The sequence below is a fragment of the Athene cunicularia genome, assembly GCF_003259725.1.
Source record: "Athene cunicularia isolate RWA chromosome 1 unlocalized genomic scaffold, athCun1 chr1_part2, whole genome shotgun sequence".
NCBI lineage: Eukaryota > Metazoa > Chordata > Aves > Strigiformes > Strigidae > Athene > Athene cunicularia.
The window spans coordinates 66,915,680-66,939,051 of record NW_020799092.1 but is presented as its reverse complement, the minus strand read 5'-3'; the positions used below and the strand labels follow the sequence as shown (position 1 = coordinate 66,939,051).

General features: G+C 38.4%; 1 protein-coding gene across 1 annotated transcript in view; it reads left to right on the top strand.

Moving 5' to 3' along the window:
* Positions 1 to 23,372, top strand: part of ABCD2 (ATP binding cassette subfamily D member 2) — a 45,332-nt gene that overhangs the window by 2,913 nt on the left and 19,047 nt on the right. Inside the window, exons 3-6 of the mRNA XM_026868123.1 lie at positions 3,294 to 3,415; positions 6,071 to 6,239; positions 9,335 to 9,429; positions 10,759 to 10,904. Of these exons, the coding sequence (XP_026723924.1) occupies positions 3,294 to 3,415; positions 6,071 to 6,239; positions 9,335 to 9,429; positions 10,759 to 10,904 (532 nt within the window). The remainder of the gene's footprint in view (positions 1 to 3,293; positions 3,416 to 6,070; positions 6,240 to 9,334; positions 9,430 to 10,758; positions 10,905 to 23,372) is intronic.

The window sequence follows — 23,372 nt, the reverse complement described above, 5'->3', positions numbered from 1 at the left end:
GGGGGGGGGGGGGGGAAGAGCGAGCAGAAGGAAAGGTAATTAAGGAGGGGTAGTGAAAGTCAGCAGGGAAGTTTACCTCAGCGGGCTTCCTTATGCACAATTAGAACCACAGAATATATTACCAATTCCATAGGATTCTTTAAGCACAGATCGTACAATGTCTGCAGAAGGATCAGTTCTAAGGTAGGAATGACTGAATTCTTTTCTGTGCAGGTGTTGGTAGTTATGTTCCAAATCAGGGCTGTCCAGCTGGACAAGCTTGGTTCAACCTGTAGGATGACTTCGTGCAGCCCCACGTGGTTTAGCTTGCTTGCGGTTGTGTTGGTCCTTGGCTGGGTCACTGTCTGAGCTGCTGCCCGTCACATGGCTCAGGAGGGCGCTATATCAGGACCTTGACTGGCGTCCTGGCAACAGCTTCAGAAATACCAGGAGGTCCTATTCCGAACAGAAGAATTTGTTCAAAGCCATTTCACCTCACAATGAAGGTTATCAGAACAACAGAGAAAGTGATAAGAGTCTTTCTGCTAAGAGAGGAATGAGTACAGTCAAGAAAAAGATCGTTTAACTGCACATTGTAAATATCTTCTTGGTATTACAGCATGAATTAAAAAAAAGGCTCGAATTCATGCAAAACTAAATAACATTCCTGTTACTCATGAATGTTCTTTTGATAAATACTTTTCAAATGTGGGAGGAAAGAAAGATGCAGTGATGGCTGATGTTGTAAAGCAGAAGAGTATTTGCCACCTAAACTGTTAAAGCACAGGGCTTGTTTTGGAGACCTGAGGCATATCATAATGATATCACAAACATAATACTGACAAATCAACACTGTCAGAACCATTTCAAAGTGTAACAGGTATGCAAAGAATCAAACAGGCCTGGATTTACCATTGGCCTGGTTGGGAAAACAGTGCTTTGTACCTCAGCAGGTCACGTGCAAGCTTGTTCATATCTGAAGGAAGAGATAGTGGATTTATTACTTTAGAATAAATCACCAGAATCAGGGATACACACAAAACTGGTACCATGACCAGACTTGAGACTAAAGGTGTAAAGCAATAGATTTTGTACACTTCTTCAGGGGGGAAAAAAAAAGAAAAAAATAATCCTGCGATAAAAAGAAAAAAGAATCTTCTATGACGGTGATATTTCTTACTGAATTTTGTTAATTCTGTTACATATTTCAGGGAAGAAATTAACTGGCAAAGCCAAGATTCCCATTTGGTAACAGTTCTCATTGTTTTTGTACTAAACCATTGGCATTCCAAAGGTCATGTCTCTCATCAATTTCTGGAAAGTAACTGTTTTTGGAATCAAGAATTTGATTTCTCTAGACACGGTGAACACTTATCTTTGTTTATAAAACAAGCATTACTATCAGTAACATAAATGAAGATGAAAAGAGTATTGTTAGATTCTGTACCACAGAGACAGTCAGTCTGCCCTGTTACAACACACTACTTCATCAAACACAGGAGGCCAGCCATATGAAAAATGTTTTGAATAAAAAGTTCATGAAAAGTAATCTTGGTGGGCTAGGCATGTAATATAAGATCTTATGTTTTGGAACAGTGAAATGCTTATAAATTCTTTATAATTTTAATTGTTATAAATGTAATTGTTCAAATACCTCTAAAATGCCCCATGCAGTGGTTTGTAGAGATCTCTAAACTCTTGCTAGATGAGCTAGCCCGGGTGCTGGAAACAGCTGTCAATAAATTTTGTATTTACATACAGGAGGAATGCTGTATTAGTGTAGTTAAACCATACATGATTCCTAAATGAATTAATTGTTGTGGTTCTACACAGTGTGGGCTGTATGAGCGATAATCCCATCAAGATCAGCAAAAATTGTTTCTCTGAGAAGTAAGAAACAAATAATCAATTTAGTTTTTACTAATGAATTAACTGAATTCTCCCTATCCCCTAAGTTTTTTCTTCTCAGAGTGGAAATGACTTTTTAAAGTATGTGAGAACTACATGACCAAGAGTTTTGTAATCTCTCTCTTTGCAAGAGATAGTCTGTCTTTTTTTTTTTTAAAAAGTATGCCTCTCATCGTGTCTCAGGTGGCTAGATTACATACAACTAGTTGACAGTGTACTGAAGTTGTATAATTTAAGCCAAAAAATTTAAACATGTATCTCAGTTAAAATTATTATAAAAACCATGTGAGGCCAGAAAGAGTAACACAGATGGTGTATATCTATATATGTGCAAAATTGTGATGTAAGAAATTTTTAAAAGTTTTTCCTAAATTTTCCATAGTGTATTTCAGTGATTCAGATGCAATGATGCCGCGATACTTTTATGGATGTGTAAATGAAAGCAAGGTAACATTTAGATTAAACTAAAAAAAGACAGATACATCTGGCTTTGGTGCTGCATGTAGATTTCTAGACACCAGATTTCTAGAATCTGATCTTGTCAGGGAGATGAGACAGCTACCAAGTAAAAAAATATTGTTTGCTATACTCTTGCATTGCTTGCCTTTGCCCATAAAATTTACAGTTGTGTTACACCTGCAGGGAATTCCCGCTAGTTTTTTGGCCATAAACATTGTGCAAACATCACAGAGGATGTTAATAATAATTGCTAATACAGGAGTTGACACATTGGATCCACCTGTTACCCTGCCTAGCCTGATGCCTAGTAGCAGCCTAGCTTAAAAAAGAAACTTTAAAAAACTTTACAAAGTTAAGAAAAAAAAAAAATATCCAGACCCTGTTCTGCAACAGACTTAAGCAATATATAAAGATATATATAATGTTATGTGATGCAGAAAACCTGGAGGTCAGATGGAGAGGTATCCTACTTAAACTATGCCTTTGATAATAAAAGTGCTTATTGCTTTCTTATAGAAATGTAAATTTTTTGCCAAATTTCCATCAATACAAATGTTTCCTATTACATGAAGTCCATAAGGCTGAAATGAATAATTGCAAAAGTAGTAAAAATTATATTAAAAATCTGTTTGCTTGTTTCATTTTTTTTGTATTTTGAAAAACTTAGGTTGAATAATATATTAAAAGGAAAATATTTAGGTAGACAAATAGTATAAAAGAATAGCATGTTTTGCATAAGATGAATTCTATATATTCCCACTTATTCTTTGTTACCAAGCTATCTATGCTAGCTACATTCACCATTTCTTTTGAAAGGTTGTCTTTATAGAGTTAACTTTTTCTTAATTTAGAAGCTGTTCTATAATGGTTCACATCCTAATCATAATTTAATTTGTAGAGATAATTTTCAGAAGAATATTTTAACAGAAAACTTTTTTTGCTTTTAGAATTGGAAGATGGCCAGAAGCAGGCCATGGTTAGTGAAAGAACAGAAGCTTTTACTACATCACGAAACTTGTTGATCTCTGGAGCAGATGCTATTGAAAGGATTATGTCTTCATACAAAGAGGTATGTCATCTGTCATACATGAAACAGAATAGAAAAAAAGTAAAACAATTCACATTTAATATAAAATGTAAAAAAAGTGTCATTTTTAAAGGCAAATTCTATTGCAAGCAAATCCATGAAGATCTTTGAACTGATAGTTTGATCTGCAAAATTAAGTCCACAAAGAGTCTAAAGTGCACAGCTGCCAGTATGGTGCAACAAGTTAATGGCATTTCTAATACCTGTGTTCAGGTGCCAACAGAGAGCAATAGAAGTTCCTGGAATGTGAGTGATAAAGGTTCAAAATCCTTCTCTGGAGCACAGTCCTGAATTCAGGCTGTCTGCCTCCACTGTACTGAGACTCTTCTGTTGGAAGTGTTGTAGAATCGTAGAATAGTTTGGGTTGGAAAGGACTTTAAAGGCCATCTAGTCCAACCACTCCCCCTCACAATCAGCAGAGACATCTTCAACTAGATCAGGTTGCTTAGATCCCCATCCAGCCTGACCTTGAATGTTTACAGGGATGGAGCCTGTACCACGTCTCTGGACAACCTGTTCCAGTCATCTGTGGGCTTTTATCTGTGGTCTCTGTTGGGGGTTTCTCTAGCTGCTGGCTGTTAAGCAAAAAAGAAATGAGGTGGTGCTGTTATTCTCCTTAACATTTCCTTCTGAATGTTGGTTCTGCATTTGTTAATTTGTTTTGCTCTTCCCTTTGCTGGGGACCCCTTTTCCCAGTGCAGCATGAGGAGGCACGCATTAGCTAGGCAGCTAATCATAGTCTATGGATTCTCTTTCTTGGAATCCAGCCATAATATCTACAGCTTTGCAAATTGGAGGAGGAGGGGTAGTTTGCTGCCTTCACATATGGGCTCTGACAAAGCCAGAGTCTAATTTCTTCAGGAGTCCTTCTAACGGACTGATTTTGACCTATGCTCCTTTAGCTGTTCCCCTGCTTGGCCTCTGCTCTAAAGATACTGCCAGATAACCTATTATACACTGATGTAATTTCTATTTTATTTTCAACATTTAAGTCATTTATATAATACACATGGGGACTTATAAGCATTGTGTTTTTATTTTTTGGAAACAAAAATACCCACAAAATAGTAGGAACAACTGAACAAACTCACTTTATTTATGACATGGTGAGATTTCAGTCTAGACAGCAGAGATCAAAGACCAGTTCTATGAATTTCCGTCCTAATTTTACATTTATACTTCTCTTCAAGAGACACTGTGGTACTTTAACCACATTGTCATTCCCATTTTGTGATTCAGGCAGTTTCCAAAGGGCAGTGTACTTCAATCCACTTCATCACATGTAGGATTCTCTCCATCAAATGCCATTGCCAACACGGTGCAGAGCACTCAGTCCTGGCATGAGCTCCCACTGAAATTACTAGAAGGACTCCAGTGTGGAGAATGATGTTACAATTCCTATGTGCTACCTACTGCCTCAGGTGGTGTTAGCCCAATACTTTTCACGGCTATTAATGCAATTACCAGTAATGCAAAACAATGTACAGTTCATGGAGTTGAAACAGTGAGTGATTACTCTTTTTAAACTGAGTTTTTTGAGATGTTGTATACTTGTTAACCTCCAGTGGAATGATGAACATGTAGCCAGAACTAGCACTCACTTCTGAATCTGGCACAAATAGTGAAATTTAATAGAGGATTTTATATTTGGATTATGTACACCATAGCAGATGAACTCAATCATGGGGTGTATGTGTTTAACCACAGCAAGTTAATGATTTTATAATATGGAACTTATTTTCTTGCTATTCTTGTGTTGCTCTCTGCATTTAGTATAAAAATTCATCCTTTTAAAACCATTTAATAATACATTTATAAAAAGATGCCCAGGTTTAATTCTTCTCTGCTAGCAGATGGAGGCAGTTCTTTGTGAGCTCTTGGTGGTGTCACTGCCCATGAATAGGAAGTTACCAGGTCCAGAGATCTGTTGTTTCTGTCTTCACCAGGTGGAAATTGTGACAAAAGGACCAAAAAAAAGAGAAAGCCTTTTAAGAGACCTCACCATCTCAGAAATGCCCAGTTCTAATCCAAGGTCTCAGATTTAGCTCTGGTACTCTATCATGCAGTTGACAAATGAATAATTTCTTTTTTATACTGTATTTTAGATTAGAATGCCCTGGTGCTGCCTGTTCTACACAGAAAAGCAAATTTTTCCCACAGGAGGTTTCAGCAATACAGGGAAATAATTATAGATGCCAGTTTTTCTCACTTCTGTGGACCTTTGTTTTGCTGGCAGATGCAGAGATTTGGTTTTTCTCTTGTATGATAGGCTATTTTCAGATACGCTAATAGCTATTCTCTGCTGGTTGAAGACACTACTGATCCATGGAAAAGAGCAGTCCCTGCAACCTCCTCATTTACTGGAGCTGTCATAGCTTACATTGTCTGAAATCTGTCCCCCTCAAACTGTCTCTACCTGCTGGCTGATAGGAGCTGTGGGTGACATATGGGTTAGCACAGAATCTCAAGGAATGAAAATTGACAGGTGTCGAAAGATGCGTCGTTGTTCCTTCCAGAATAGCATTTGAGAAGCACTGACGTACAATAGCTGGAATGTTTCTCATGAATCTTTGGCCAAACATTTCATTTGTAGAATTTGTGAAGTATAACTGAAATGAGGCATTTGATGTTTCTCAGGTCACTGAGCTAGCAGGCTACACTGCCCGTGTCTACAACATGTTTTCAGTCTTTGATGAGGTGAAGAGAGGCATCTACAAAAGAACTGCTGTTATTCAAGGGTCTAAAAACAACAGCAAGAATGAAGATAAAGCAGAATTACACATGGATGAGCCCTTAGAAATCAAAGGTAATTAATTCACACTTGTATGTATTTACCTCTGTGTGGGGCTGATGCAGTGGGACAGGAGGTGAACAGAGGTTTTGTTTCGGCAGCAAATCAGCATCTCAGCCTTAATACCCAGAGACCATGTTACCTTCCATTTTAACCTCCAGCTCTTTTGTAACTCTGTGCTTATGCAGTGCTTTTCCAATACACAAAATTGCTCAAATGTTTTCTGTGAAAACTTTCAATGAAAAAGGCATTTCAACTATACTATTATTGGTGGTGGTGGCATTATTATTCTTACACAGACAGTGCCTGCTTTCTCAGACTTAATTTTTTTCAGAAAACTGAGACTGTAACATTTTCATCTTCAAACACCACATTATTTTGTTTGGGGTAGGAGGGCAGTGCAGATTAGCTCAGTAGTTTTTGTTGAAAATACTAGTTTGTTTTCAGCAGCTAAAAATCTCCCTGTGCTCATTTTTTCCTAATTTAGTGGGAATTTTCAACTGAAAATGATCTGACAACTTTACCCTTCCCCTCACCTCCCAAATGATCTGATCAATATATACCTTATCCCTCCCGTCCCTATCCTGTATCCTTCTGGTGTCCCTGTCTTTCTGTCTCTACCTTCCCCAAAGCATTTTCTGTGCACATCCATTTCTTAACATGCTCCATTATGTGCCACCTCTCTCTTCCTCTTGGTGTCCCGCTTCTCTCTGAGGCACTTAAAGGCAGGTTTTTCTATGGGCTTTTCCCAATTTTCCCAAGAGACCCCTCCTGCTTCTCCCCTCTTTGGTGTTGAAAAGCCTTATTCCCTCCCTTTGACTTCTGAAAACTTAAACCTCAGTAGATTTGAAGGCACCAAAGTGTTATTTATGAAATAACTTCCTTCAGTGCTGCCCTTCAACACAGATTTCTCAAAGGTCCTCTGACAAGGTTCATCATAACAGTCTGATGAAGCATGGTGGATAGCTGTGGAAATAGCTACTGTCTTAATCTTATAGATCTTGGTAATATTTGGCTAACATTAAAAGAAATAGTGTTTTATAACTGTTACATTTTGTCATGTGTAAGAGAAAAGGGTTTGTAGTTCCTGGAGCAACAAAGTAATCTGGCGACTCTCTTTAGATAACTGTGTTTTGAAAACAAAACCAAATGCAGTTCAGATAATCAAGCATGCTGTTCACATCCTTTTTTGATCTAGTATACTTATACCCCATGCCTTTTTTCTCTGCAGCCTTTTCCCAAGATTTAATTCCACTACAGTCACACATTTCATCCAGCCTGAATTCCTCCTAAGTTGTGGTGACTAGCATTTGCTCCCGAGTGGCTGTAGCCTCTCAGAGGCAGCTAGCCAAGGCCAAGCATTGTGCACAAGGACTTAAGTAGAATTTAGGCCAGATGAATCTAGGCCACAGGCTCCACACTTTTTATGACAAGTCCCATTGTAATACTGTTTTTCCTCTTTTCTTTTGGTCTTGATACTTCAGAAATCCCTGCAGAGTAGATTTGCGTGTGGATAAAAGTGCACATGCTCACATATATATATGTCTGCATTGTTAGAAAAGAAAAATCTTAATATTCTGCTTCCCCAAATGTTCTTTGAACACATACTACTTATTTTCTTTCAAATCATCTGTTTATGTAACTAAGGGATGTCTGTTTTGTGCCTTGCATTTACTGTTGTCAATAAGAACATTGTGAAAATATGAAAACTATTAGAATATTTTAAACAGATTATAATATTGCCTTATACACAGCGTATCTAACAATTCAGAATGTTAAGGTTGAAATAGAATTTTGTACAGCTTGTAAAAACACCATCAAATTGTATTTCTGATGACACATAAATATGCTTTAAACGCATGCTAAAGTTGCAATCAAACACTGTGAAGTTAGGAAATGAGAATTACGTTTACTTAATACTTACTTAGCTCAATTATTTTTTTATCGTACATTTATTTTAACTAGAATTTCTCCACTGTATCCAAATAATTTTTTTTAACAGCAAAACACTTTCATTTTGCATAATCTAATGTTGGACACCACAGAACTGTTTCATTTAAAACTTATTTTAGGAAAAAAAGAATGTTTGAGCTGATATATGGCACAGCAATTTTTGCCCAGGTTGCTATAGTTTGTCAAAGTTGGAAGCAATTGAATAAAGAGCCTCCTAATGCAAAATGTAAAACTAGACTGAAGGAAATGCTACCAGATTCTTTTGTAATAAACTCAACTTTTCCTTAGTTCCGTTTTCCTTTGTTCAGAAGAAAATAAGAAAATAAGCAGCCTTCTAATACAAAAAGAAATCTCTCTTCTTTTCATCTTGTCTGTAAAGGTAATTTCTGATACTTGTGGAGGAGCCCAGCTGTTAGGGTTCTGTTAGAGAAGCCCATTAACAGGCAACTGAGAAATTAGTCAGTTTCATTTTTTTACTGTTTCCAGATGAATTAATTTCAAAGTCCTTGTTACAGAGTATCCAAATGTCTGACTGAGATTGTATATTTAAATTTGCCAGAAATCCAAGTGTAGCTACTGAAGTGAAATGTTATATGGGTTTCTGCAAATACAAGACACTTTTACAGTGTCTGTGGCTTCAAAAAAGAGATGGAAGCAAGCCACTAAATGTTTTCTTCTTTGCTCTCGTTGCTGGAGGAGACTGAACTGGGGTCTGAGTTTCAGAGCTGGTAGTGAAAGTAGATTCCATTTTCTACTTAAATCCTCAAGAGAAAGTAAACTGGACTGCCTGTGGTTAAAGCTGTCCTTGAACGTTTTTACTGGTTGATACTGACCACACATTTAAAACATAATACAGTAAATACAGGTAGAATGTGAATATATGTGTCTTTATAGTGCATCATATGTTTATGATGCATATTGTGCATTACATTTATGATCAAATTTAGGATTCATTGCACACTCTTGGCTACTGCTGACAGTGTCTTTCTGACTAGCTAAGATTTTTTTTATCCAGATTTTCCACTAGGGGAACCTGAAGCTCATAAAAGAGTTGTTTGAAACTCGCCAATTCATACTTCTCAGCCACACACAGAGACTGTCACATGTCATTGCTTCATGGAAGGTTTCACAAACTCTATTTTTTTTTTTCTTTCTAGGGAAAGTTATTGATGTTGATCATGGAATTATCTGTGAAAATGTTCCTATTATTACTCCGAATGGCGATGTGGTGGTTTCCAGACTAAACTTCAAAGTAAGATGATATGCAAGAATCTTCTGATTGTTGCCATCACATTAACATAAACAGCACAGAATTCATGTACCTTATGTTAAGTACTTGGAGGAGCATATGGATAAAAGGGGAAGTCCAGAAAGGTAGGCATAGTAGCTCAATAGAGGCAGACATATGTAGTTTATCCTGCTCAAAGAAAGAGAAGAGAGGATTTCTGGTGTTGATGCCAGGTGAAAAACTGACCTGAGATATTCAAGGTGTATATGGTAGTCTGCATCCATCTTAATTTCAGTGAAATTGGGATGCTTTACTCACATAGGCTCCTTTAAAAGTCTTAGTTGACAGCAGCAGTGAAAAAATTGAGTCTGTAGTTTTGTTTCATCACCACAAAGAGCAGTGCGGATAGTTGACAGCATAGATCATAATTCCAGCCATGGAATCTTTACTCAGAAAAACTTGTATTGTTTTTAAAAAGCTATTCCAGATACCACTCAGTACCCGCTCACAGTTTTAATGGATGACCTTTACTGAATTACTCCCATATATATCCTGATCTTATGTTGCAGTGCAGATGTTATTATTTTTAAAAGACAGAACTTCCGCATGAATAATTCAATCAAGTTCTTTAATTTAGCAAAAACATAGTGTTCCTTGTGCCACCTCTGTTGGTATAGGAATTAGCAACTAGGAGGACAGGGTCCTAGCTGTGGCAAAACTTTCAATGACTTCAGTGGAGGAATTTTAGATTTGTAAAATTACAACTTGATGGTCAAAGGGACAGTTATATTTATTCATTTGACTCAAGAGAAAATATAACAGTCAAATCTATTTACATAAAGCATAGACAGTGACATTGTGATTATGCATAAATTACACTCATATATACACAGGGTAGTATTCAAATAAGCAAAAGCAAGTGCATCACAGTAAAAATAACCCTGATAATTAAGCAGGAAAGGGCAATGTGAAGTAAACTTTCCAAATCGTTTGATCAGGCTTCCATAGCTTGAATTAATATCACTGATGGACATAGCATTGCTCTGTACACTGTTAACACCTTTGGACCTAATCTGCATTAGAATAATTGATTCTGACTGTGGTGTATTGATACTGTGATATAATCAGTGTATTTTATAGAAATACTCAAGACATTCTAGAAATTATTTTCATTATTTCAGCCCACATATTATATCTAATGCCACCGTTTCCAGAATAGTTGTATAAATATGTGCAGGTAATTAATGAAATGGGTTGATAATTTGATATAAATGCTCATGTAACTCCTTCTAGGAGTCTTAGACTGTCTTGTGCCACATATACTGCATAGTAACATTTTCATTGCTGTTGTAGGTCCAGGAGGGGATGAATCTTTTAATTACTGGACCTAATGGCTGTGGAAAGAGTTCGCTCTTCAGAATTTTAAGTGGTTTGTGGCCTGTGTATGAAGGAGTTCTCTACAAACCCCCTCCACAGCACATGTTTTATATACCACAAAGGTATGTGTTTTATTCAAGGTGATACCTTTATTAAGTGAATTTTGACCATAATTTTTTCATTTTCAATCTCTGATATGTACAGCCAAGTTAAAAGGTGGTAAGCACAACCAGAGCTGTGTGGAGAGTGCTAAGAAAGAAAAGATCCCTTCTTATTGGTGATGCAAATCTTCAGTCACTGGAAAGGGCTTACATATACTTTGGATGGAGCCTGTGCTCCCCTGATGGCTAAAGTCTTGGATGAATGGGATCAAGGGAACAGACTAGAATCTGAAAGAATTTTGAAATAGACAATAGATCTAATTCTGATTTAATTTTAAAACCAAAGATAAAACAATTGAGAGTGGTTTGGTTCCTAAATGTTGTATTGTTCAAAATCATTTTCAGAACTTCTACGCTACAAGACCAAAATCTGATGCAATATTAACTGCAAATTGCCTTTTTAATAATATGTGCTCATTTCACTAAGGTAAACATGGCTTTTTTGTGCTTCATTTGTATTCTGACTTGCTGTTGGAATCTCAGAACATAATTTAATGCAATTGATTCTAGAATATCTCCTTAGAGACTCCTAACTAGGTTGTTTTGCAAAGGCAAAATCAAACACCGAGAATCTCTGAACTCTTTCTTTAGTTCATTTCTTCCCACGGGCCAAAGAAGTATTCATGGTACATTTTGTAGTCTTGTTTAAAAAGTACAAGTTATTAAGCTGAATCAAAAATATTAACTGATGAATAGATTTTCCTTGCTGCAGGTGAAGGTAACAAGGAACATTTATCTATAATTTTTTCAAATCGATATATAAGTTATTGCTAGCCCTTGTCATTTTTCTGAGCCGATCAAACGTTCATTCAGGAATTCAGAGCAAAATGCTTTCTTAAATGTTTTTCAGAACAGTATTTCAGAATTCTCATTGTGTGGGACATTCTTAAAATCAGTTTTAGTCCTAGGCAGAACAGAAACTATCCTGAATTTTTTTCTTGTGGAAAATGTTGAGTTTCAGCCACTTCTGTTGTCTGTGTGATCCCAGCCCCTTCTCAGATCAACATCTGAGGCTGCTTTGCTTACAGCCCTTCCCCTTTACTTATGTCCTCTTTATTCTGAGAAAGCAGACAGACTCACATTGTGTTCAGGCAGATTTGCCAAGGTGCTGATTGAGGGGATTGACTCACATCTGCCTGGGTTTTCATTTCCATAAACATGGCTCTTTGTTAGCTGTTTCCCCTAACTTTGCAATGCTGGGAGAGTTTGTCCAGCAGGCCTTGTCTTTGGAACATTTCAAAACTTTTGGTCAGAAACTGGGATTCAGCCATCATCTTTGCAGCCCTCTGACCAAAGCCATGCAGGGACTGGCAGTGTACCCTGAAGGTAACACTCATATGCTGTCCATCTTAATAGCATCCCCCAGGAAAAAGGGTGCTGCCGTGATGTCTTCAGCACTTCTAAGTGATGTTGCCATGGTTCAGCTCTGTGGCTCTGTGAGCCCTGTGCTCCTGGAAGGTTTTTTAGGCAGTACAGAGGTAGGGACAGAGCAGTGTCTGCGTAGATGGGGCAACAGTGAGTGACAGAGAGGTCTCTTCTGCCAAAGTGCTACACCTTGACTGTGGCCGGAGAGTTTGATGTCTACTTAGGGGCATGGTTCACCTGTGTCACTATAGGTTCTGTAGGCTCAGAAATGTGACCTTGTATTTGGAAAGGGACTGTGAGACTGAGTCTCACAGGGATTTGTGGATGAATGGGGCTGAAGGGGTTGATACAGAACATCAGTTAGATTTGTTTTTTAGGATGTCCATGAGGATCCTAAATTGCTTTTTTGCCCTATGTATTTGTTCTTTGGGCTTGCAGAGTCTTAGATGAATATCTGAGACACTAAGGATGACTTGAAGGAGATTAAATTTTAAATTGAAGTTTATACATTTCTGGACCAGATTTCCAACAGATCTGCTAGATTTTTAGGGCTTTTTTATGAATTGCCTTATGTGGTCCAGGGTTTTTTTTCCTGCCTGTATTCCACTTCTGAGTGTTTTAACAGTTCAATTATTTATGGCCTAAATAAATTACAGATTCAGGTGGGGCTTTTTTTTTTGTCTGTCCCTGGCTCTAGAATACATTTAGAATTTCTGCAGTGGTTGATAAATTGTTCTGAAGTCACAAAATGAAAGCAGCTTGTTTTGTTTTGTCCTGCTGGTGCAACCATTTTGCTTATTAACCCTGTGCAAATTGCTGCTTGCTCAAGATTATCTTCTGATTATTTTAGACATAATTCTAAAACTTCAGACTGGAAAAGTTAGTGTCCTGCCTACCTTTCATCATGTATATATTTTGGCATAACTTTAGGGAAGATTTATGCTCTTGTCTAAGAGGATCTGCGAGGTGCTACGATGGTATCACCTGGTTTCAACCTACCTCACTCTTTCATTTGGTGGGTAGGTGAAAACTGTGGTATAGCAGAAGGCTCTTGAATTGGTGGATGTCTGTCAGAGCAGTGAATTAGAATGACATCACTGTGTTTAAGTGTATACATTATGTCTCTGATCTAAGAACACGGGAGATGGCTCTCCATGAGTGGACATAGTTAGCATTGAGTCTGGTGAGAGTTTACTTCTGTGTGCCTGTGGCTGAATTTAATTCTGCATCAGCCCTCTTTGAATCAAATGTACGAACCTCATTGGCACTTACTTCTGTGTGCCTGTGGCTGAATTTAATTCTGCATCAGACCTCTTTGAATCAAATGTACGAACCTCATTGGCACACAGTGAGTGGTGGAGAATACAGTGACTGCTAAGTAGAAAAATACTCCACAGTAAATAGGAGCTCACTGAAAAGATTGTTTTTTCATCTCTGTTTGTAATGTTCCAGCATAGTATTCCAGAAATGCATGGGAGGACATGTGTCTTTGCCAAGTTCAAAAGCTACACACAAAAGTATGATTTATTAAAGAGTGAATTATCTCATTGTATACTCCAAATTTCATCAGCACTGCAAATGTTTTGTAGTTATAGCTTTACTTAACAGTAGGTGGACTTTAAAACAGAGCCTTAAGAGTCCCTGTCTTTTTAGATTGTTTAGCATCATTATACTGCTTTCTTTAGATTTTACTGTGAATCGTGGTGAGAATTTTTTTTTCTCCCCTTATATAGGGCCAGGCGATGCAGAATTTGTCCTTAATCAGCCACAGTTCATGGGACAAAGTGCCCTCTTGATGGGCAGGGAGAGAGAAGCCCAGGGATTTCTGTGAATGTGGCTGTGCCACTGTGCATGACACCTGTAAAAGAGGAGGGTGGACAGAAGAGAGGGAAGCTTTAAGAGGCTTTAAGCAGTCCAGCATCATACTGGTGCAAAAAGCAGCTTGTTTTCAAGGATGGATCAGTGCTAGGAACTGGTCACAACTCAACAAGTTGTCACATCTCATTGGAGCCTCAGTAACACTGAGTAGAGTGTGTGCTCTTATCCCTTCTACTTCTCTGTCCCTCTTTTGCAAAGTAAAATTCATTTGTGTTAACCACCTCTTTGCATTCCTCTTAACTGGTTAAGAAGGTCCTGTGAATGAAAAAAATGCTTGTGGATGCTCTAGTTGGTAAGGAATCATGAATCAAATCAGAATTCAGAAACATCATTTTAAACAATAAATAATTAACAAAAATATATAGTTGGTAGCATGAGTACTGATGGTAAAGATATGACTTCAAGATGTATATATAGCACTCAGGGAATGAAAGAAGCAGTCAATCCTTTCGTAGTATATCAGCAGTGTATCTGAAGGTAGCCTGCTGTTCCTACTCTGTGAGTCTTAAACATGGAAGGAGACTCCATCTCTGTGGAATTAGTGAACTCTGTCATACAATTCTTCCTGACATTTACTCCAGCTCTTCTTGCTCTCCAACTAAAAGTCTCAGCTTTTTCAGTTGTAAGGAAACACAGATTCTGCACATGTTGGCTCTCATTTCCATAATTCTCCCCCATTTGATATAAATGCCAGCAGAATTGCACACCTACATACTTGCACGTTACCTCGACACCACCACAGGAATATTCCTCAATACCTCTGCACCATAAAGGTGCAGTGAAGCTGTAATCGCTGGGTTATTGATATAAGATATCAATCATTTTCTGCCCACTATGTCTTACTGTCTTATTTGCATGGAGCCATTTCTCATGTGGTCTCTGTTGGTTCCATAACCTTCTGTCACAACTCTTGAGTCTTCCTAGCACATCACATAGCTAAAATGTCCATCAGCATTTTCTTTGTCTTTCTAGAGGACTGATTCACTGATTCATTTAGATCTCAGAGTAATTCTTAATCCACTGTATTTCTTTCTCCTGGTCCAGTGCTACTGGTTTTTTTTTTTTTCTCTCCAGCTTGCTTCTACTGTAATTTGGGTATTTTTGTGAGAGGGGCATGTTTCTCCCGTAGTATGCATAGTTTCTTTTGTAATTCCATGTGTCGTTCTAGTAGAAGATCGACCCTGACAGCTTTCTCAGCCAGTCACAGTGACAGTCCAATTCTGCGTTCTGTCTCTCTTTCTATTGCTCATTCAAGTAGATCTCTTAATATTTCTTTCCTTCAGCAACAGGCTTATCAGATGCTAAAATTATCAAATGTTGGTTGTTCTTCATAATTTAAGATTTATATAACCATATCTTGCTATCTTCTTGTTAATGCTAGGACAATATGGAACAAAATAGTTTAAAGGTTTATCTGTCCTTCCTAAGCTGTGTTTTTGCATACATCTGCTCTATTTCTGGTATTTTATCTGGGGTTCCTTTACAAGTCTTTTCCTGTCTGGTGTTTTTCCTACTATATTCTAAAAATATCCTTGGCTACTAAACAAAATTGCATCAGCTATGAAGATATATTTCCTGTCAGCCCTATTGAGTAATCTATATATCTGATGTGATTTGCCTCAAGTCGTCCAAGGGTATTCATCATGTGGATGAAACCAAGCAAAAGTATTTCAGTTCTAAGTGATATAAATAATAAAGTGATAAAATAAAAATAATTTTTACATTATAAGCACATACAACTTTGAAGATCATAGTGTTATTCTAATGTTCTCATAAGCATGGTGGTAGGTAGTAGTGGCCACTGTCATTAAAACGTGTTTGTTTCCTAAGACAATTCTTGATTACTTAAACAATTTAATCTTGCAAAATTGTTGTGTTCACTTTCAGATACCCTGTATTACATATCAAAGTATGTGCATGTGTAGTATGTATATATATATATATGTTTTTTTCTGTATTAGACTACTTTCTTATGGTCTGTAAGAGAAGTGGCCCAAATGAAGTGCTGTGCAAATACGCCTATGTTCTGCTGCCTCATCTCATTTAGATTGGCTCAGATGTCTCTGTGTTACATTGTATTTTGTACATTTCTTGTCAGCTCATACTGCTCTGTCTTTTCTTGTCAGCTCATACTGCTCTGTCTTTTAACTATGATCCCTTTAGTTGGGTCAGCTGGAGTTAAACTCTGCTCTTGATTGCACATGCCAACAGCGCACTAGCAACTGTTGTTGCCCTTCAGCATTTTGCTGATAGTACACCACCAGACTGACTTGTTCCTTTAGTACTTTGCCATCAGTTCATGTCATGCTATATAGATATCTACTCCCTTGCACACTGCATCTATCTGTCATACTTATTGTTATCAAGCTTGTGGTGCTCCTCTTAAATATGTTTATTTCCAAAGTTCACTGCTTATCTGAGAGATGAGAAAAAGGTCTGTGGTAGATAGCGTTAACATGAAATATAACATACTTCAGTTAAGTTTGCCTTAACAAGTTGGCTGCTACATTGTATCTTTTTTCCTTTTTTTGAAAGGAATCAGTTCAAGACAGGTTCACTCCGTATTCTGCTGTTGATTAAAAAGTGTGGCCTTGCATCTGAGAGGGCTCAGCCAGGGCACAGCTTTTCCCATTTCATCTTACTAGAACTTGTATAGAAATGCTTGCACTTCTCCTTCCTGATTGAAGGAAGTCCTGTCTTGTCTTGCTTAGAACAGAAAACTTACCGTCTTGCTGCTCTAGAGGTTAGCTGAAGCTTTGCCTGCCAGCATCACCGCGAGACCTCTCTGTTTCCTCTGAAGGCTCACTCACCGCTGTAAAGTGTGAAGATTTTTAATTAGGTCTATGTGCTGACTGATCTCAAGTAATGTCACTACCTGTTGGTAGCACATTGTGAACAAGATTCACTTACGCTAATAGTCAGAGGTGGAAAATGGCTTTACGGATTAGCTTCTACTCCCTTTCAAGCCATGCAAGATGCTTTTCTTGCAGGCCAGACACAAGAGTCAGCTAATTAAAGCACAGCTTATAGGTCTTTTCTGTTATTAGGCAAAGTGTTGCAGAAGTCCGAGACTGAAGACTTTAGTCAGCTTGCTGCATTGGGGTTTAGTTTAGATTTAAAATGTATTTATATAAATCCAACACTGATCTTAAAGGTTACAGCTAAACTGATGTTTGTTAAAGGCTTCAGCAGGACTCTGGGGTTTTGGTCGCTCAATCACTTCAGACTGGGGACATGTCTAGAGCCAGCTGTGACTATAGGAGATACCAAGAGGACTAAAAGTGGGTGAGGAATTGAGATCTGTTGGTACATACTCAATTTTTACTCCATATGGAGACTAGTGCATTTCCGTGCAAGCACAGAAGCCAGTACTACACTTTATACAAATGAAGACCCTTGTGGTACAGACAGGCCTGCATGTTAGGGAGTAATCTGGTAGTTGCATTTACATGACCTAGTTTCTGGAGAGAAGTGCCATTAGTGTGTCCAGTTTGACTAATTACCATGTTTAATGCCTTACATTGCGATTGTACAAGAAAGGATCTTTGACAGATGAACAGAATGGCAAATGTTTACTATTTCAGCACTTTACCTAGAAATGTGAAAAAGCATGCTTCAAATGCCTTATGCATATCCAATTATGAGAAGCAACGTGGCTATATAACACAGGGAAGCACTGGGAAAAATAAACTACAACATCTGTTTGACATAAAAAGCTTGACAGGAAAAGACTGAAAGGATGCTGGCTTTTGTGAGGGGAGGACAGCTGAAAGCTCTAATATTGACTGTATCATCTTTCCTAGGAAGAAGTCCTTTCTCCTTCTTACTATAGTTTTCAGTCAGAAGCTCTCATTACAGTGCCCTATGCTTTTAAATATCCAGATAGGAGACATAGCCAACACCTCCTTGAAGAGAAGGTTGTAGACCTTCCCATGCACTATAGGCTCTGCCTTTTGCCTGCCCCTATGTTCTGGGCTCCAGAACTGTGTCCCAGCTCAAAGGTGAACTGGACCTTCAGCCCTCTTCCAGACTCTCCATGGTCTGCTCATTTGACATGTGTCTTAGGGTCTAGTCCCATGTTTGCCTGCCTGCAGGCTGAAGATCTCATCTTCTGTCCCTCCTACAACTCACTGTGGTTTCATCCAGTTTTATTCATCATGATGATTCTGTTCTGCATTTCCTGGAGACCATTCACTAGTAAATACCCACCCTCCAGAGAGAAGATTATTAGCCATTTTTTTGAACAAGTGTTCAAACCCCACCCCCAACAAGTTAAAGCAATTAAACCATCAACTCATACACTGAAAGTATAATTTGTCTATGTTCATTTAGGCAGCTAAAACTTAGACATTCTTGTGTGAGATTTTTAGTGAGTGAACTGTTGACCTCTGGAGTATGATTCACTGTTGCAATGAACCAATGAAAATGTTAATTGTTGTAAGAAAGGTATTCAAACTCTGTAATGCATTAATTAAAATTCCTTCTATTAGAGATAAGAAATGAGTTGATAGCATAGATAATCACAAAATCACAGAATGGTTCAGGTTGAAAGGAACCTCTGGAGGTCATCTGCATCAACCCCTGTGCTCAAGCAGGGCCACCTAGAGCTGTTTGCCCAGGACCATGACCAAACGGCTTTTGAGTATCTGAGGATTGAGATTCCACGGCAATTTTGGGCAACTTATTCCAGTGCTTAATCACCCTCACGGTGAAAAATTGTTTCCTGATGCTTAGATGGTATCTCCTGTTTCAGTTTGTGCCCATTGCTTCTGGTCCTGTCACTGGGCACCACTGAAAAGAGCCTGGCTCCACTTTCTTTTGCACCTTCCCTTCAGGTATTTATATACACTGATAGGATCCCCTTGAGCCTTCTCCACGCTGAACAGTCCCAGCTCTCTCAGGCTTTTTTCATAGGGGAGACACTTCAGTCCCTTCATTGTCTTTGTGGTGCTTATGTCCCATTAGATGCTAGGAACCCAGCATTGCACAGTGTTAGATGGACTTCTAGTCACATCAGAGCATACTAGACCTGATCCCATCTGTGCTAAGATTCATTGGCACTATGGTCTTTAGTACTCTGATAGGATTTTCTTAGAAGGTAAACAATTCCATTTATCATTTATACTGCCAGACAGAAAGATGTTAGCACAAGAACATGCTGCTTCACTTCAAGAGACAAGGACGCATAGGTGGGGCAACTGCTGGGTGCCAAGTGGGAGCTGCTTGCAGGCTCCTCTGTTACAATTAGCTGGCAAAGTTTATCCTGCAGACAAGTGATAAGTGGAGCACAACAGAGGCCTGAAGGCCAAGTTACTTACAGCACAGCCCAACGTGGTGCAGCAAAGTGTAGCACAGGCCCGTGCCCACTCGTGTCAACTGTTCTGTGGTTCACTAACTCCTCGATACACAATAGTCTTCCTGTTCAGATCACTGCAGATGTTCATCTTGTTCCAAGGACAAATATCTAAGATGACACATGAGACTCTACTTCGCTATAGAGGACTCTGTTGACTACAAAGAGACCTTGGGGTGCCTAGCTCAGACTTCGATGGGTAACTTTGAGGTGAGATGAGTCTCTTCTGCAAATAATGCTGAGGAGTCCCCAGAACACTGGGTTTTCAGTTCTGTGTTCTTGAATCATTAATTATGTCAAGGTCTCGTGGGAGCATGTAGCAGGTGTGTTTTTTTTTCTGCAGTTCAGCATGTGTGCACTAGGCTGGCTTAGATAGAAGTGTGTCTTTCCCAGGAGGGAAGACTTTTCCAGGCTTATCTGCCTAACTTTTTGCATCAGTTATACCCTATCCATTTTAGTTTCTGTTAGAGATTACTACAGCTCCCTTGTGGCCACTTCAGGTACCTATAACAGTTATAAAATGGCTATAATAATGTTCTGTGTATCCGTGGTGCATCTCTATATTCTGCACTGTCATGTTCTGTCCTGTATAATGCAGTGTTTCACAGAGGATTAGAGAGGGAAGTCAGTGCAGTGTGTGACTTCTCACTTGTTGGCAGAGTGTTTCATTGGAGACACACTATTGCTCTAGTATTACTTTTACATTCATATCCCAGTATATGGGAAAAATGATGCCACTAACATCTAAGCATTGTAGAAACCCAAAGCAAAAGGAGTCTCTGCTCTAGAGGATTCACTGTCTACAGTTCCTCTACTCTGTGAAGTAAGGTGTCACTTCTTATCTGCAAAACTCCATATAGTTTCGGGTCTTTCTGAAACGGGGAAATTGCCCTACTCATTGTGTTACACTGCTGTGATAAAAATCAGAAACGCCTCTTAGGCTGGGGTATGCCTGGTGCGACTGGCAGACTAGACTCTTGTCCAGAACAGCTCATTGTTCTTTATTGAATTCATTGATCTTCATGATCATCCATCCAAATAATCCTTTTATCATTAGGACTGCCAGAGGTATGAAGAGACTGGGCCTGCAAAAATTGGATGTTCAAGAAAGGGATGTATTTTTCCTTTGTTTGTCTGGCTGGTTGATTTGATTCATTGCAGGAGGTATAATTATTTCAGATTGCATTAGCTGCTTGTATTTTGTAGAAATTGTCTGGACTTTGTTTTTAATTATACATGTGTTCTTGTGTTCTTTCTGTTGTCTCTGCCTATCACAAGATACAAATAGACTGAACTGGATAATTTTGTGAATTGTTTACTTTAAACTTTTATGCCATCTGACCAGTTGTAGTTATATTGTAAGTGATCTTGGTAATGGTGAATAAGTAAATCATGAGATGAGATGATACCTGAGCATGAATACTGCTTCAAATTGAAGTCTTCTTTTACCCTTTTACCTTTCTGGTTATTGTTTCCTCCCAGATTATTTTCTTGCAAAGATACATATAGCTTCATTGCAAAGAAAGCCACAGAGTGATTAGTGTGATATTTTTTTTTCAGCCTTTAATATCAGATTCTAATTATACACATTGAGAGTTCAGCCTTTCATACTGTGCGTTTCACTTCCTCTTAACTATGTTAATGGCTATAAGGTGATTACGTTCCACTGTGGTAACTGATCTATCTGAAATATTTAGAGGATGTTCATGGCTAGTTCTGTATGAGTGGAGAGGAGAGTTCAGTGTAGGGTATTTTAAAGCGAGATCAATTATTTATATCTTTAGAAGGGTTGCTGAAACTTTAGATGGCCCTAAAATCCCTTGAACTAGATACAATGCAATAAACTGAGCCTGTTGCTCTTTTAACATTTTGCTAAATATTATTTATTTTAACTCTGGTGATACTACCTTCTGTGTTAGAGTAGTGAATAAAACACTACTTAAAAAGAACTTAATTCACATTCATACAAGACATTTTATTTTCTCAAAGTTGCAGTGGTTGTGCCATCATTAGTTTTTTTGCTGTTTATTTTATTAATGTCATCAAAGAACTATTAAGAATCCAGATCACTTTACTTAGTGGAGGTTGGCATTTCTTGAGCATCACTGTTGATCAAGCCTTGCTGATGTTGAAAACTGTGGAATTTTTACTATTGACGTAAATCAGGAGCATGGCAAGAGCTGGAGTTCTGCTGAGGTGATTCCAGACAAGGTATTCCAGACAACGTTCCTAGTAATTAGGAACCTGGCACCAGCAAGGTGATAGAAAGTTCTAAATATAGGTGGATTCCATAGTGGTAGAGATTTAGGGCTTTTGGAAGATCATTAAAAAAAATATTGTGTAGTAGGTAAAGGGAGCCACCTAGAGTCAATCCATAGGAATCTCTAAATGTAAATACAAATCTGAACTTCTGCCTCTTCCTGAAGTTTAGGTCCCAAACTGAGAGCTAAACGTGAAACCCCTTTATCTATAACAAGCTCTCTCCTGGGAGCAGGCACCTAAATAGCATTAGAACCCCCTTTAATATGTTCTTATAATTCTTCTGAAGGATTGGGGTAGTTACTGCCTTTTATATTAAAGAGCATTAGGAATAACATACATAATATATGGCACAAGGACTAGGACTAAAGTCTTCTCCCTTCCATTTGAGGACTGTGACTGGTATAGTATATAATTAGGCTCTTTCCAGTAACTCTCTCTTCAGATATGTGATTCCTGCCTCTTAGAAGCAGTTTCCTTGCTTCAGTGGGGCGATTAGAAGGTGCCCTCCCTTTGACTCTTCTTTAGCCTGGATGCTAGCCTAGAAGAATGGGAATCTGATGCCCTGCAAGCTGAAAAGAACAGCCTGAATCCGGTTCTTGGAAGAGATTTGCTAACTGTTAGCTTGTCATACAGCCCCTCATCTTGCATCTCTAGTAGCTGCAGTGTTTTGTGTTGGACTTAAAACTGTTGCTTTCATATTTCATGCTGTACTGAACCTTCTGGGGAATTAGACAGCATTTGGGCACAGCTGTAGGTGTAACCTGTGTCCTTGGATTTCCAGACTGGAGATTCTTCGGTGCAAGCACTCACTCCTTAAGATCTTCCAAGTTTCTTAGGAAGATACCTCCATGGCTGGAGCTTGGGCTTCAGTATCATCTTCTTGTATAGAGGTGCCTAAATTTGAAATACATTTTATTTTAGATATCAAAGCAAGCACTCTGAATTGTATTCTGAAGCCACTCCAATCCCCTTTGTAAATCCAAGCTGCAATATATCTGAAAAGGAGAATCACAGGTGTAGAGTTTTTCTTTCTTTCTCCTTCTTGGGTATATTGGAGAGGCCTTTTGCCAGCCAGAGACAGAAACTTATAAGATGGGTCAATCAAGAGTTTATAGTTGCATTACACATAATTTTCCCACATAACTTTGTATATCTATGAGCATAATTTTGCAATAATAACCGCAAATGCACTTGGACAGCACATGTCGTCAGGTCCTGATTGCTCAGTTGGGGACATGCACATGGTTTCCAGAATCACAAGCCACATGTTTTTAGACTTTACCTTCCGTGGAGGAAGTGTTAATCACAGCCTATGCCAAGGAAGGCAAGGTGAGCTTCAGCCTGTACCTAAAAGCAGTTCCTTAGGTGTTTACCTGTAACTAATATCCCTTAACTTCTGATGCCAACCACTTAATTAAGATATAGTTCTGGTCCCTTTCTTATTCCAGGGTGCTTATAATTAAGACTGTGACCATTCAGAGTGCTTTATAGGCTCTCAGAGTGCATATTGATTAGTTGCTATAGTTCTTTAAAATAATATTATGGATGTTAGAACAGGTTATCAGTTTATT